Here is a 15863-nt window from a genome sequence, read left to right as displayed (position 1 = left end):
GGGACTAGATTGTTGGGATATCTGGTCGGCATGGACAGGTTGCACCGAAGGGTCTGTTTCCATGCTGTACATGTCTATGACTATGACTCCCTTGTCAATCAAAATCTAACTCAAACTTCAATATATTTGATCTAATGTCCACAGTTCTCAATGGAAAGGAATTCACAGAGAGGAAAAGCCTAAATGGGAGATCCCTTATTTTTAAAACATTTTCTAATTGCAGGAATCACAGGAAGAAGTACTCTCCTATCATCTGCCCTGTCAATATTTCTCATGATGTGGAAGAGCCGGTGTTGGACTGGGGTGGACAAAGTTAAAAACACACAACACTAGCTTATATGGAAGCACTAGCTATTGGAGCGCTGTTGATAAACTACCTAATGAAGGAGCTGCGCTTCGAAAGCTAGTGCTTCCAAATAAACTTGTTGGACTATAACGTGATGTTGTGTGATTTTTAACTAAACATTTCTCATGAGATGCTGTTACAAATTTAAATGGAATGGGCTAGAGACAAACTTTGGACATGTTAGGAATTAATTAGGAAACAGAAAACAAGATAATAACATAAGAACTGGAGTAGGAGAAGGCCACCTGGCCCTTTGAGCCTGCTCGGCCATTAAATAAGATATTGGATGATTTGTTCCTGGCTTCAGGACCACTTACCCGACCTCTCACCTTAACACTTAATTCCTTTACTGCTCACAAAATTTCTATCTTAGCTTTGAAAGCTTTTACTGAGAAAGCCACAGCTACGCCACTCGGCCGGGAATTCCATAGATTCACAACCCTCAGTGAAGAAGTTCCTTCTCAATTCAGTCCTAAATCCGCTGTCCCTAATTTTGAGGCTATGTCCTCTTGTCCTAGTTTCACCTGCCAGTGGAAACATCCTGTCTACTTCTATCTTATCTATTCCCTTAATAATTTTATATATTTCCATAGGAGCCCCTTTCATTCTTCTAAATTCCAATGAATATAATCCCAGTTTACTCAGTTATGTATTCCCCTTGGCAGTATCTTTAGAGTTCCTTAGGAGTCTCTATTGGTCTCGAAGTTTTCATTGTATTTATTAATAACTCAAACGGAGAGTCTGTCCAAATTGGCCAACAGCATTATATTTGCTGACATAGTGAGTGGATTGGGGCATATTAAGTTGCAAAGAGCCATTAATAGGTTTTAGCTTCTGGAAGTGTAAGATCATTCAGGTTGGACCAAAGGAAGGAATATTTTCTAAATTATAATAAGATGGAAACTTGAGGAACAGAGATATTTCAGGGTCTCCGTACAAAATTTTACTAAGAGCTGAATTTTTGCTCCCAGTTCAGGAACTTCCTGGCATTGATAACTTGAGCCACCAGAAGATTATTTCAATTTTAGTTCTGGAGGAGAAGGTGCTAAGAGGAGTTGGGTTTGCTATTGTTGAAAATAATTCAGGTGCAACTACAGGGAATTCTGGGTACAGAAGTGGGCTGCGTGCAAGATCCACCCTTATCCCAGCTTTAAAAAGATTGAGTTGAGAAACCACCCTTTTCTGTGTTAAACACTCCTTGTATCCCCTCAAGGTCCCGCATGCCCCTCTATTGACTCCCACATTTCCTCATACTCTACATGCTAACCTGTGTCCCTTTACCTACCTCCCACCTATTCTCATTTCTCCCATGCCAGTCAATGCTGCTATATCCATCCTATGACTCTTTGTAGCCCTGTGTCAAATTGTGCCAAATTAGGATTACCCTTTGCCCTTTCACCGAATAATCCACTATTTACCATTTAGTGTAATCTACCTTGATCAGATCTCAGAAGCCACACTGAGATTAAATAAAATGAAGTTCAAAGTGTTTTTTGATAACTTTGCTAATTAAAAATAAACACTCATTGATAAAAATCTATTCAATATATTTAAATTCCTTTTAAGTAATTAATCCCTTCTGAAAATAACCATATGCTTCATAGCCCCACATCAAAGTCTTTGGACTGAATTTAACCAGAAATCAGCTGTGTGTCAATTTTGGGGCATGTCATGAAGTGTTTCTCTCTTTGTGAGTTCAAGTGTTTTCATGCTATTCTCTGCAGCTCACCCCACTATGGACTAGATCCGTGTTGCATGCTGCTTGTGCTATTGTGTGCTCAGCCACTGTCAAGACTTGGGATCCCTGGTGCCAGTTTGAAAGCCCAGCTATGCACCATGTCAAGCACTGAAAGCCAGGAGCTGACTTTCGCAGTACATGGACTGGGACGGGAACAAAAAGGAAATGTTTATGTTGCACAAGTGGCATTTACTGACTCTTTATTGCAAGCACAAGTTTACATTTGCAAATGTATTGCTATTTTACATCATTACCTGTCGGATCTGGGAATGAAATTGCCTCACTATTATTGCTGGACTGTTAATCCAGACATCCAGGAAATGTTCTGGGGAGAGAGAGACAAAAATCTGAAAAAGTCCTGCTACAGCACATAGTAGAATTTGAAATCTTAAATTAAGAGTCTAACGACCATGAATCCATCAAAGAAGGAAAAAAACATCCATTTCGCTGATGTTCTTTAGGGAAGGAAACTGTCATGTTTACCTGGTCTGGCCTTCATGTGACTCCAGCCCCCTAGCAATGTAGTTGAATCTTAACTGCCCTATAGGCAATTAGGGATAAGCAATAAATGCTAGCCTAACCAGCAATGCCCTTATCCCACAAATGAATTATTTTTAAAAAAAATTGATACTAATTCTAACAGAAGTTGTAAGACCAACCTACACAGGTTACTTGACCATGCTGTCATTTCATCTCCAAACTCTAAGCAACTGCTTCATTACATATCGGAAAGCCTTCAAAAAGTTTTTTAAAAGTTTACTTCTATTTAACAACAGCAAATGCAGAGTAAAATAAGAGACTGCATATGCATCTGAGAACAGATTGGGACTGCTTACCTTTCAATCAACAATAGATTTTAAGTTGATGGATAATCACTGCATTCAGCTCACAACTGTAGGATCTGGGTGTCAATTAAATCATGCCTGGCTAACTTTGCAGTTCTCCATCTTGCAGAAGGGGTGATGGTCCTTCAGCTATTCAGTATCCATAACATCCCCTCGTTGCTTGTTCCACTTGTTCAGTGTAAAGCATGTTAGGATTATGTGGCACATGCTGTCTGGACTACACTTGCAATGAACTCAAAACTGAACCAAGCATCAGAACATCATCTTCATGAGGGCCACCATCTATTCCACGATGGTCCTGGTTGAAGAATGGTCCTCATTGTATTCATACTTGGCCTCAGTTAGACAGTCTGTAACAGAATCATCAGCCTTGTTGCAGAGAGCACTATATGTATCTTAGTAATCATGCTTGTAAGGTGTCAATTTGCTTTTGTTTTATGCTTGATACTTTCTCCCTTTTGTCTCACTTTAGGTATTATTATCAAAATAGATGTCCTGCACTGCCATCATGTATGCCTAGATATTCATCTCACCAAAGTCTTCCCCTTTCTGCTTCTCTAAAACTCTCTCCATAGCCCTAATTATTCAATTCACCAGGACACTGGTCTCAGCAAGGCTCAAAGGAAGCCTATCCTATTGAAACAACTCCCTTCTACCCAATACTAGTACCAGTGCTCCTTGAACTGAAACCTGCTCCACTCACACTGTCTTTAAGACAAGCATTGAACTCTTTGACCTTATTAGTCTAAGCCAGTTTAGTTTGGTTTCTAACTTCAAAATCTTACAGTAGAATCACTTTCCAGTCATATCAATGTTGTTAATACCAATACGGATGACGAGAACTCGATTCTTCTCTCCCAGTCCTAATTCCTCTCTCACCCTGAAAAGATATCCTTGATTCTAGCATTGGGAAGGGAATACAGCTCTCATGACTCACTCAAAGCTGCAGAAAAGAGTGTCTATCTCCCTAATCACATCGAAATGAAAGCAAAATACTGCAGATGCTGTAAATCTGAAACACAGACAATGCTAGAGAAACTTAGTAGGTCTGGCAGCATCTGTAAAGAGAGAAGAACACAGTTAATAGTGCAAATCCGGTATGACTTCTTCAGAACTATTGTCCCCTTCCACAACAATGTTTCTATTTCCTTTCTCCACTGATTGGTTTCTGTACCATAGTCCTTTGGTTAGTTTGCTCATTGACCACGCAGTCCCAACTCTCATCTATACAATTTGCAAGAATCTTGTGACAGTTGGACAATTGCAGAGAAAGGGGCTCCTCAAGGGCTGCAACCTGAGTTCCTATGTCCACCTCAACTATAATCACATCCTTGTCATTTGATCACAAACAAAGTTTGTATCCCACTCATGGAGCAAAGTGCCAAAGTAACTTTCCCCTGTCTGATGCAATGCAACATCTACAGACCAGACTCCAGCTCCTCATGTTGAACATGTAGTTACTGGAACTGCGAACATTTACTGCAGATGTGTTCGTTGTGGAACACCTTGGTATCCAGCAGCTTCCACATCCTACACCTGCAACACATTATCCAACTTGCTGTCTCTATCTGAATTTATTTATTATAAATTACATTACTGTAGAATTTCTGCTCTTCACACTTGAAGAATCTCTAATCTAACCACTTTATTATATGTTTTCCTTTTGTACATACTAGTATGAATCTTTAGGTTAAATAGAAAATAGTAAGAAAAAGTGGGAAAATATGAAAATGCATATCATTTGAGGGGAGATTAGGTACTAATGGCAAACAAGCGTCTCATAGCTCATTCTCATCTTGCCATTCAAAATCTTGTTGCAGAATCAAACAATTCTCAATCAAGAATCTTTTCCTTTTAATTTTGCCATATTTTCTCAACTGATTGGCTACATTGGTCAGAGGCAATGGTAAATGTTCCCTCTAAGCCGCTCCAAGGTTTGGTGTCAGCATGACTATCTCAGCATTGACTTCGATCCGTGCTGTGCATAGAACTCAGAGGCCCATATAGTTGGAAAGAAGATAATGCTACTAAGGGACTGAGAATTTGCATCCATAATACCCACTTGTCATTCACACTGAATTTACAGGTTTTGCCTCCTTCCTCACTGCGATAATAATAGATTGTGGAATGGGTCATGTAGCATTTGTCCTATAATGATAACCCTCAGGATTGTGCCAACAGTCAGCCTAGTAAAATTGCAAGAATTCATAGTCAGTTGTTTTCCTTTTAATTTGAAGAGATTGGGGATTTAAACACTTCGGTAGCATTGGAAATTTCAATTAGTTAATCCACTTCTTTCACATTTTATATCTACATTTAACAAATGCAAATGGCACATATCCAATGTGTCCCTGAGCCTATTCAAAAGAAGTCCCTTATCTCTCCCAAAGGGTGCCATACATCTTTAACTGACTGAGGCAACTAGACCTTTTGGACAAATGTCTGAAGCTCATTACTCCTATTTTCTAAATTCCACTAACAAATTTGCATCTGTTTGAGAGCAGCTATAGTTTTATGTGTGCAGATTTTTCCATGTATCATAGATATCTCCCTGGTGAAAATGATAGCCATTGGGTTCACTAGTGGGGCTTCTAAAATCGGAGCTCTGACACCATTATGACTAAATCAGAGATCTCTTCCATCTATGAAAATTCATGCCTAAATTAGTATGCAAGGATATAAAAAATTAAAATGTTAATGAAATGTTGATCTTTATTTCAAAGCGGCTAAAAAGAAGGGTGGAAGTAATATTGCAATTTGACAAATCTGCTCAGACTGCATATGGAGTACTGCTTTCTGTTCTGGGCAGCACTTAGAGAGGATGCAGAGATTCACCAGAACAGTACCACAACTGAAAGGGTTAAATTAAAGAAGGAAAGGTTGCATATACCAAATTACTGTTTCCTTAAGTAACAAATATTATAGATTATCTTATTGAGATGTTTAGAATGATTAAATAATTTAATAGGACAGGTGGTGATAAAACTATAAAATGAACTATTTCCTTTGATAAAGCATCCAGACAAAGGAATATAAGCTTAACATTAAAGTTCAACCATTCGGTGGTGGTGTCAGGAAGCACATGTTTTCCCAGAAATGATAGTAGATACCTGAAATTTTTCCTTCAAGAAAACAAGTTTGAAAAAAATCAAAACTGAAAATGTAAAGATTATTAATAGTTAAATATATTAAGGATTATAGACTAAAGCCAAATAAATCTAATTGTGTTACAAAACAGTCTTGAATCTGGTGCAAAATAATGCTAAAACAAATAACAAGGTTTAAAAAATCAAGTCTAAAAGCTTTGTGTGTTAATACATGGAGTACTTGCAGTAAAGTAGATGATTAGCAGATCAAATATATATAAACGGTTATGATATAGTTGTGACTACAAGTCATAGCTGCAGGGTTGCCAAGCTTGGAATTTGAACATTCAGAGGTATTCATTATTCAGGAAGGACACAAAAAAGGAAAGGAGGTAAACTGGCATTGTTAGTAAAGAAAAGAATCAGTGCAGTAGTGATGCGGATATTAGCTCAGGAATCATGATGCTGAATCTGTACGGATGAAAATAAGAAAAGGGATGGAAATCATTATTTGGGATTGTCTATAGGCCTCGAAGTAATCATGGAGATCTAAGGGAAGGTATTAATCAATACATCAGAGATGCATGCAATGAGGGTACAACTGCAATTGTGGGTAACTTTAATTTACAGAGAGATTGGACAAACCAAACTAACAATGGCATCGTGGAGAAAATATCCCATTGTGTTACTTTTTTCAACCAAAATGTTGAACCAACTAGACTGGGTACTGTACAATGAGAAAAGATTAATTAACACTCTAGTGCAGACTCCCTTGGGGAAGAGTGACCATAATATAGAATTCTTCATTAAAATGGAGAGTGAAGTAGTCAAATCCGAATTTAGATTTTAAAAGCATCAGGATATGGGGCAAAAACAGCTGTATGAAATTGAGGTAGACGATCAACCATGATCATATTGAATGATAAAGGAAGTTCAAAGGGCCGAATGATCAAATTTTGCTCCAAGTTTCTGTTTTTATCAAATTGAATGATGGACCAGAATCAGTGGGGTGAGTGGCTTACTCCTTTTCCAATGTAATGTTAGCCAAACAATATTACTTACTTAGGCTAGTTAGCCTTGGAATATTTCTCAGGGAAGTAGACCCAATTTGAAGGTTTCCTTGCTTGCAATAATATTGATTTTGTTATAAAAAGCCAGAGAAATTCATGATGGTTTTTTTTTCCTATTACAAATAGAAAACATAAGTATTTATTGGCTTTCCTTTCACTTTAATGTGTTGCAAAAATGCTGTTGATTAATATTTTGTGGAATAAAGAATAATTACGTTGTTCTGCTATAACACGATAGTTGTATTCCTCTGCAACCTTGCACTATGGAAAAGCACGATAGAAAAAGCACTGTGGAAGATTGCTTATAGAAAATCGCTATAACCGTTTGGTAGAAAGTTCATGTTTTCCAAACAATGCCCACAATTTATCAGTCATGCTACAACACATTCGCATTGACGAAACGCGCATTATAGCAGAATGACCTGTAAATGAACAATCCTCTTTAGTTTATGTATATCAATAGAAATTTTCTATTTATGGAATAGAATTTTGCTACTGTTGTTCTTCATTATGTTGGTTTACCAGATTTAACAAGTAAAGTAAAACCAAATAAGGAGGATTGTGTGCCAACAGGAAGTCCATTTGAATTTCTGTCTATACATTTAGGTAGATGGAAAATCAGATGACTTTGATGCAGCCCACTAATAAGGAGTTCCAATAGGACGACTGCATGAACGATGAAATTCATTGTATAGATTTCACTTTGATTTATCTAAGTGTGTACATGCCAGATAAGGGGACAAATTCTTCAAGCACATAAACATTTACAGATTTTAAATATTATTTTGAAAAATTCAAACTTTCTGCACTATTTTAAAATATCCTTTGCATTTGAGTTTGTCTCATAGCAACAGTGAGGTGGATTTTCATATGTGTGATGTGAATCTGCATTTTTTTCTCCTCAAATTATACCAAACTTCAATTTTCCTTAATTCCAGTATTTAAAACAACTGTTAAGTGTTACATATTAATGTATTGTCATTGTAGGGCGCTTATCTTGCAGTATTTGATATTTTTCTTGAAGTATTCTGTTTCATCCTTTTATCATCAACAGTATTATACACTATAATTGGATAATCTTAAATTTGCTTTGTGTATTGCAGTATAATTTGAATTAATTTATGTTTATTCTGATAACTAGATTTAGATTAGATTAGATGACTTTACAGTGTGGAAACAGGCCCTTCGGCCCAACAAGTCCACACCGACCCGCCGAAGCGCAAACCACCCATACCCCTACATTTACCCCACACGGGGAGAATGTGCAAACTCCACACAGTCAGTCGCCTGAGGCGGGAACTGAACCCGGGTCTCTGGCGCTGCGAGGCAGCAGTGCTAACCACTGTGCCACCGTGCCGCCCACAATTTAATTAATGCCACCTAATCATTTTTAAAATACTTTAGTTTAAAGTTTCTGGTGTGTGTATGTAAGATTTGCAGTCTAAGTAAAATTATTCTCTTTGTTTTATTTCTTCTATTTTATTATCAGAAATTACCAGGAATCTAATTTTCCCAGACTTACTCCAAAATATAGGCTGAGCACATTGAAAATTGAGTCCCTGCCCTTATGCTCAATTCCTGCACAGCCTGATTTTCCAACAGGAGATCATAAAACAGAAAATTTACATAATATATGAAAAACAAGCTTGCTTGGCTTAATATAGTTCATTTATTTCTGAGCTTATTTTTCAGTTTGCCTGTTATCATATGTGGATACCAGGGTAATGGGTTTCTGGGTAGACACATCAGTAAACACTTTTGCTGTATTGTCGCCTGAAAATGATTTTTTCTTTGAAGTTTAATCTTGTCATATTAAAATCTGATGTTGGTTATCACCGTTTTCCCCTTTTCCCCTTTTTAAGACTGAAGCAGCTCTTGCCAGGAACTACCCAGGAAAGAGAGTGACCAGTTCAAATAATACACCCATTCCGAGGCTACCATCAAACCCTTCCCGGGTTGATCGTTTGATTGTTGATCAACTGCGTGAACAAGCAAGAGTACGTTTCATTTATAGCTGGTAGATTGGTTAATTGACCATATTTCATATTCCTTTGGTTAATCTGCTTTGATATAATTCTAACAATTTCTATTTAAATTTTATGTTTCTTTTAAAAAGATAGCTACAGATAGATGGAAGTAGATTTTATCATCGTAATTGGCCATAGTTGTCACAGAATGTAGTGCCATTTATGTACACAATTGATTGTCAATATAGTTATTGTATTACTTTTTAATATTTGGAAATTGATGTGGTTTGGCAGTTAGTAACGTTTTTCCTAAATTGTTAGAAAATAGTCATAACTTAATTAATTCAGAGTTGAGCCAGCCCGGAGAACAGAAGTATACTATATTGAATGCATAATGGAATAAAGATGAATCATATTTTTTTAAACTCCTGATTGTTTTTCTCCCTTTAAGGTAAGGAATGTCAATGTTAGGAATGGGACATTTTGCCAAAAAGTGCTTCAAAGTCAAGCAGCATAGATAAATACAGAAAGTAAACTTCTGTATATACCTCTTTGTAATCTGCTCAAACAAAGGGGTGCATTTTGATGATGTCTGCCTGGCAGATGGCACTAGCATTCTGAAAATCATAAGATAGTTGTTAGTATTTTCTTTCTGTTAATTATGCATGGACATAATTTTCCTGGCATGCTCAAACTAGGTAATCTGAATAGCCATCTGAAAAGAGTGGTGGGTTAACATGCAAATCAGGGTCTTTTTAACACGAATAGAGTCCTGTTGCTATTTTGGTGATGGGACTGCCTAATTATTCTTGGTTTTTAGCATTAATTCTAGCAGCAACTTTGTGTACAAGAGGAACAGTAAGGTAAACATGCTGGATTTGCTCCAGAGCACTACGTTGGAGTATGTTTGCATGTAAGTTTGGTAGACCAGGAATCAGTGGCCAGAAACTCATCATGAGAATTATATTCGAGGAGACTTGAATTAACCTATTGAAAAGTAGCAGACTTCATGCAACAGAACTAAGGCCTTTTCTATTAACTCATTATTTTACCAGTAGCAATCAAAGTATAGTTGCTTTCAGTAGTTTTGCTTCATCATCCTTCAGATTGTAGCAGAGTGCATGGCACACATTAGCCAGATGCTTGCATGTTCTTGCATAAAACAAATGTGGATGCCAGTAGTTACCCATAAATATCACCAGTCAAAATGCCAGAGCAATAGAATTTGTCAAAATTGCCAGGTTGCAAAATCCAGGTTGATATTTAATGCACTTCTGGCAATTAAAGCACCACCCCATGAACAGGAAGGGGTGCCACTGGAGTGTGACCATCATCTTCAAAATATGCTCTGTACACAGTTGTCTGAAAGGCACAATGCATTCAGCCTACAACGCCAACAATTCAGCATGTTTTGACCAAGCAGGCCAACTAGGGGTAAGACCTACCAGTTAGGAATAGAAGATATGGATTATGACTGCTGACTAATTGCTGATGGTTGCTTGCCTCCAAGAATTGATTCTTATTGTTTTAGAGAAGCAGATGATTAGTTAGTGAGTATCTGGTAAGTGGCTTATGATTTATTCGATTCCTAATGTTCAAAAGTTTAGCAACTGATGGTAAGGTTAAGAAATAAATAAAAATATAAGTAATATATATATAACTGAATAAAATAGTTAAGTGATTAATTAGAACACATTAAGGATGGCAGGATGCGTGGTCTGTCATAGTTGGTGTTTTTTGACAGTTTCAGGTTGCTAGTTTGGTCCAAAGCAGTTGTGTCTGCAGTAAGTGTTGATGTTTAAGCTGTTGAGCTGAAGGCTGAACTACAAACACTGCAACACAACCAGGGAGAGAGAAGTTTTCCTGGATTCTTTGTACCAGAAGGCAGTCACACTTGGAGGATAGGATTTTCTGGTTTGGTCTGTGTTCACTGATAGGAGAGTGTAGCAGTAAGTTAGACAGGTCAGGGGACTCAGCGGGCAGGAACCTCAGTCCTGCCTCCAACAGGTTTGAGGTTATTTCAGCTTGTTGGATGAGAGTGGCGACTACAGGGTGAAAAGAGAAAACAGACCATGGTACGATTCTACAGGAAGCCATTCAAATGGCGCAGTCAAAAGTGGAGATGGGAACTGATTAGTCAGAGGGATTGACTCCATTCTCTGTAGCAAAGAACAATCAGCAGCACTAGAGCAGAGGAAAATGGAATGTATACTACTGGAACGATCTCCGCTTGAACTGTCCTGGGGTCATTATTCTTGCAAGTTGTATAACTAGCAAGTGGAGGGGATTTTAAACTGAATAGGGGAGCAAGGAATCAAATTTTGGAAGATGGTGGTAAATCAAAGATGAGGGCCAAGACAAAAGAGAAATATATTCATTTAAGCAATGATAAACACAATGTGGTAGGAAGAGATAGAGAGTACTATAGATAGAGAGTAAATCTACAAGTAAACCAACAGTCTGGGTCAGTTGTCCTTCATACACTGATTATTAGATTTTTGGAGCAGACAAGTTATCACCTTGACAGCAAGAAGTTAGTCCCTTTGAACCATTGCACTCAAATGTGCTTTCACAGTCTTACTTCTTCTGAACTAAACAGACAATATTTTGAAAACTCACATGAATATCAGTATTTTGAAGTCAGGTTATATTGAGAACACCAAGTATGTTAAGGGAAAGAATGTAATTTGAATCCCTTACCAATTGCCAGAGGTAATAGCAATAATTTTGTAAGTATGTTATTTTCTTATTTTAAATATTATTTCGTATTTGTCATCACAGGAGGAGAGAATAAAGTATGCTGTTTTAGAAAATGTAGGGATGTCAGACTCTAAGGAATGTAGTATGAACAACCAGGTTTCTGATACCGAGACTGGCTCTAATGTAATGGGGGTATGTCACATTCCATGCAATTGATTGTGATAGGGGACTCTCAAGTCAGAGGCACAGACAGAGGCTTCTGAGGCTGACAGTGAGAAATCAGAATGGTGTGTTGCCTCACTGGCGCAAGGATCAAGGACACCCCAGAGTGAGTGCAGAATTTTCTCAAAGGAAAGTGGGACCAGCAGGAGGCTGTTGTACACATTGGAAATAAGAACACAGGAAGAAAAAAAGATGAGATTCTGAAGGGAGACTACAGAAAATTAGGCAGGAATTTTAAAAAGGAGGTCCTTGAGGGTAGTGATATCTGGATTACTCCCGGTCCCACGAGCTAGTGAGGGTAGGAATAGGACAATAGAGCAGATGAATGCATGGCTGAAGAGCAGGTGCAGGGGAGAAGGATTCACACTTTTAGATCATTGGAATCTCTTCAATGGTAGAAATGACCTGTATAAGAAGGACAGATTACACCTGATGTGGAAAGGGACTAATATACTGGCGGGGAGATTTGCTAGAGTTGCTCGGGAGGATTTAAACTAGTATGGTGGGGGAGGGTGGGACCCAGGGAGATGGTGAAGAAAGGGATCAGTCTGAGACTGGTACAGTTGGGAAAAGGTTCAAGTCAAACAGTCAGGGCATGCAAGAACAAAACAGAGAACGACGTAGGACTGATAATTTAAACTATTTGTTTCAATGAAAGAGGCTTAACAGGGAAGACAGATGAATTCAGGGCATGGTTAGTAACATGGGACACGGATATCATAGCAATTACAGAGAAATGACTCAGGGATGGACAAGATTGGCAGCTTAATGTTCCAAGATACAAATGGTATAGGAAGGATAGAAGGGGAGGGGACAGGAGAGGAGGGGGTATGGCATTTTTGATAAGGGATAATATTGTGGCTGTACTTGGGGAGGATATTCCTGGGAATATGTCCAGGGAAGTTATTTCGGTGGAACTGAAAAATAAGAAAGGGATGATCACCTTATTGGGATTGTACTATCGACCCCCCAGTAGTCAGCAGGAAATTGGGAAACAAATTTGTAAGGAGATCTGATATCTGTAAGAATAATAGGGTGGTAATGGTAGGGGATTTTAACTTTACAAATATAGACTGGGACTGCCAGAATGTTAAGGGTTTAGGTGGAGTGGAAATTGGTAAGTGTGTACAAGAAAATTTTCTGATTCAGTAAGTGGATGTAAGTGGGTGTAAAACTTGACCTACTTTTGGGAAATAAGGCAGGTCAAGTGACTGAGGGGGTGTGGGGGAGCACTTTGGGGCCAGCGACCATAATTCTATTAGTTTTAAAATAGTGATCGAAAAAGATAGACGGGATCTAAAAGTTGAAGTTCTAAATTGGAGGAAGGCCAATTTTGGCAGTTCCAGGCAAGAACTTTCAAAAATTGATTGGGGGCAGATCTTTGCAGGTAAAGGGATGGATGGAAAATGGGAAGCCTTCAAAAATTGAGATAATGAGAGTCCAGAGACAGTATATTCCTGTTAGGGTGAAAGGCAAGGCTGGAAGGTGTAGAGAATGTTCGATACTAGAGAAATTGAAGTTTTGGTTAAATAAAAGAAGGAAGCATATGTCACATATAGATAGGAGAGATCAAGTGAATCCTTGGGTATAAAGACAGTAGGAATAGGGTAATCAGGAGGGCAAAAAGGGGACCTGAGGCAGCTTTGGCAAATAGGGTTAAGGAGAATCCAAAGGGATTTTATAAATACATTAAGGAGAAAAGGGTAACTAGGGAGAGAATAGGGCCCCTCAAAGATTAGCAAGGCAAGCCTATGTGTGGAACCGCAGGAAATGGGGGTGATACTAAATGAGTATTTTGTATAGTGCTTACTATGGAGAAGGACCAGGAAGATATAGAATGTGGGGAAATAGATGTTGAAAAATGTCCATATAACAGAGGAGGTGGTGCTGGATGTCTTAAAATGTACAAAAAGGTGAATAAATCCCCAGGACCTGATCGAGTGTGCACTAGAACTCTGTGGGAAGCAAGGGAAGTGATTGCTGGGCCCTTTGATACAAATATCTTAGCATCGATAGTCACAGGCGAGGTGCTGGACGACTGGAGGTTGGCTAACGTGGTGCCACCATTTAAGAAAGGTGGTAGGGAAAATCCAGTGAACTACAAACCAGTGTGCCTGACATCAGTTGTGGACAAGTTGTTGGAAGGAATCCTGAGGGACAGGATTTACATGTACGTGCATAGTTAAGGATTGACGAGGATTAGTCGACATGGCTTTGTGCGTGGGAAATCATGCCTCACTAACTTGTTTGAGTTTTTTGAAGAAGTAATGAAGAGGATTGATGAGGTCAGGGCAGTGGACTTGATCTACATGGACTTCAGTAAGGCTTTGACAAGGTTTGTCATGGTAGACTGGTCAGTAAGGTTAGATCACATGGAATACAAGGTGAATTAGAACCAAGAAGAAGAACAAAGAAAATTTACAGTCCAGGAACAGGCCCTTAGGCCCTCCAAGCCTGAGCCGATCCAAATGTACTGTCTAAACCTGTCGGTCAATTCCTAAGCATCTGTATCCCTCTACTCCCCACCTACTCAAGACGCATCTTAAATGAATCTACCGTGGCTGCCTTTCCCACCTCTGCTGGCAACGCATTCCAAATGTCCACCACCCGAATGAGCCATTTGGATACAGAACTGGCTTGAAGGTAGAAGATAGACGGCGGTGGTGGAGGTGGAGGGTTACTTTTCAGACTGGAGGCCTGTGAGCTGTGTTGTGCCACAAGGATCAGTACTGGGCCCACTGCTTTTCGTCATGGAGAGAAATGATTTGAATGTGAACATAGAAGGTAATGTTAGTAAGTTTGCAGATGACACCAAAGTTGGAGGTGCAGTGTAGAGCAAAGAAGGTTACCTAAGAGTGCAATGGGATTTTGATCAGATGGGCTGAGGAATGGCAGATGGAGTTTAATTTAGATAAATGTGAGGTGCTGCATTTTGGAAAAAACTTACCATTAAGGGTATAAGGTCTTAGGGAGTGTTGCTGAACAAAGACACTTTAGAGTACAGGTTCATAGTTCCTTGAAAGTGGAGTTGCAGGTTGATAGGATAGTGAAGAAGGCTATGTGTGGTATGCTTTCCTTGATTGGACAGAGCAATGAGTTTACGAGTTGAAGGGTCATGCTGCGGACATTGGTTAGGCCACTTTTGGAATATTGTGTGCAATTCTGGTCTCCCTCCTATAGAAAGGTTGTTGTGAAACTTGAAAGAGTTCAGAAAAGATTTATATGGATGTTGCCAGGGATGGAGGATTTGAGCTATCGCGGGTTCCCCTGAAGCATTGGATACTGACGGGTGACCTTACAGGGATTTATAAAATCATGAGGAGCATGGATAGGAAAAATAGACAAGGTATTTTCCCTGGGGAGGAGGAGTCCAGAACTAGAGGGCATAGGTTTAGGGTGAGAAAGGAAAGATTTAAAAAGGACCAAAGGGGCAACATTTTCATGCAGAGGGTAGTGTGTGTATGGAATGAGCTACCACAGGAGGTGGTGGAGGCTTGTACAATTACAACATTCAGAAGGGTATATGTTTAGCAAGGGTTTAGAGGGATATGGGCCAAGTGCTGGCAAATGGGACTGGATTAGGTTAGGATATCTAGTCGGCATGCACGAGTTGGACCAACAGGTCTGTTTCCATGCTGTACATCTCTGTGAATTTATAACTGTCAATCAACCTGGAGTTCAGATATTTTGAGAGAGTAATGGTTATTTGGACTCATATACATTAACAATCTAGATGAAAAAACTGAGGGCATTGTTGCAAAGTTTGCAGATGACACAGGATAGGTGCAGAGACAAGTTGTGTCAAGGAAGTGGGGAGGCTGCAGAATGACTTGGACCAGCTAGGATAGTAAACAAATAAGTATGATATATAGCTTATTTGAGCAATAGA

At 38.9% G+C, this 15863-nt stretch overlaps 1 protein-coding gene across 1 annotated transcript in view; it reads left to right on the top strand.

Annotated features, from left to right (window-relative positions):
* moto (minamoto) overlaps positions 1–15863 on the top strand; it is a 77527-nt gene that overhangs the window by 43039 nt on the left and 18625 nt on the right. The window contains exon 6 of the mRNA XM_043674636.1: positions 8948–9082. Within this exon, the coding sequence (XP_043530571.1) occupies positions 8948–9082 (135 nt within the window). The remainder of the gene's footprint in view (positions 1–8947; positions 9083–15863) is intronic.

Source organism: Chiloscyllium plagiosum, chromosome 33 (assembly GCF_004010195.1).
Source record: "Chiloscyllium plagiosum isolate BGI_BamShark_2017 chromosome 33, ASM401019v2, whole genome shotgun sequence".
Taxonomy (NCBI): Eukaryota; Metazoa; Chordata; class Chondrichthyes; order Orectolobiformes; family Hemiscylliidae; genus Chiloscyllium; species Chiloscyllium plagiosum.
Note: the sequence above shows the minus strand (reverse complement) of the source record. Positions and strands in the feature narration are given on the sequence as shown.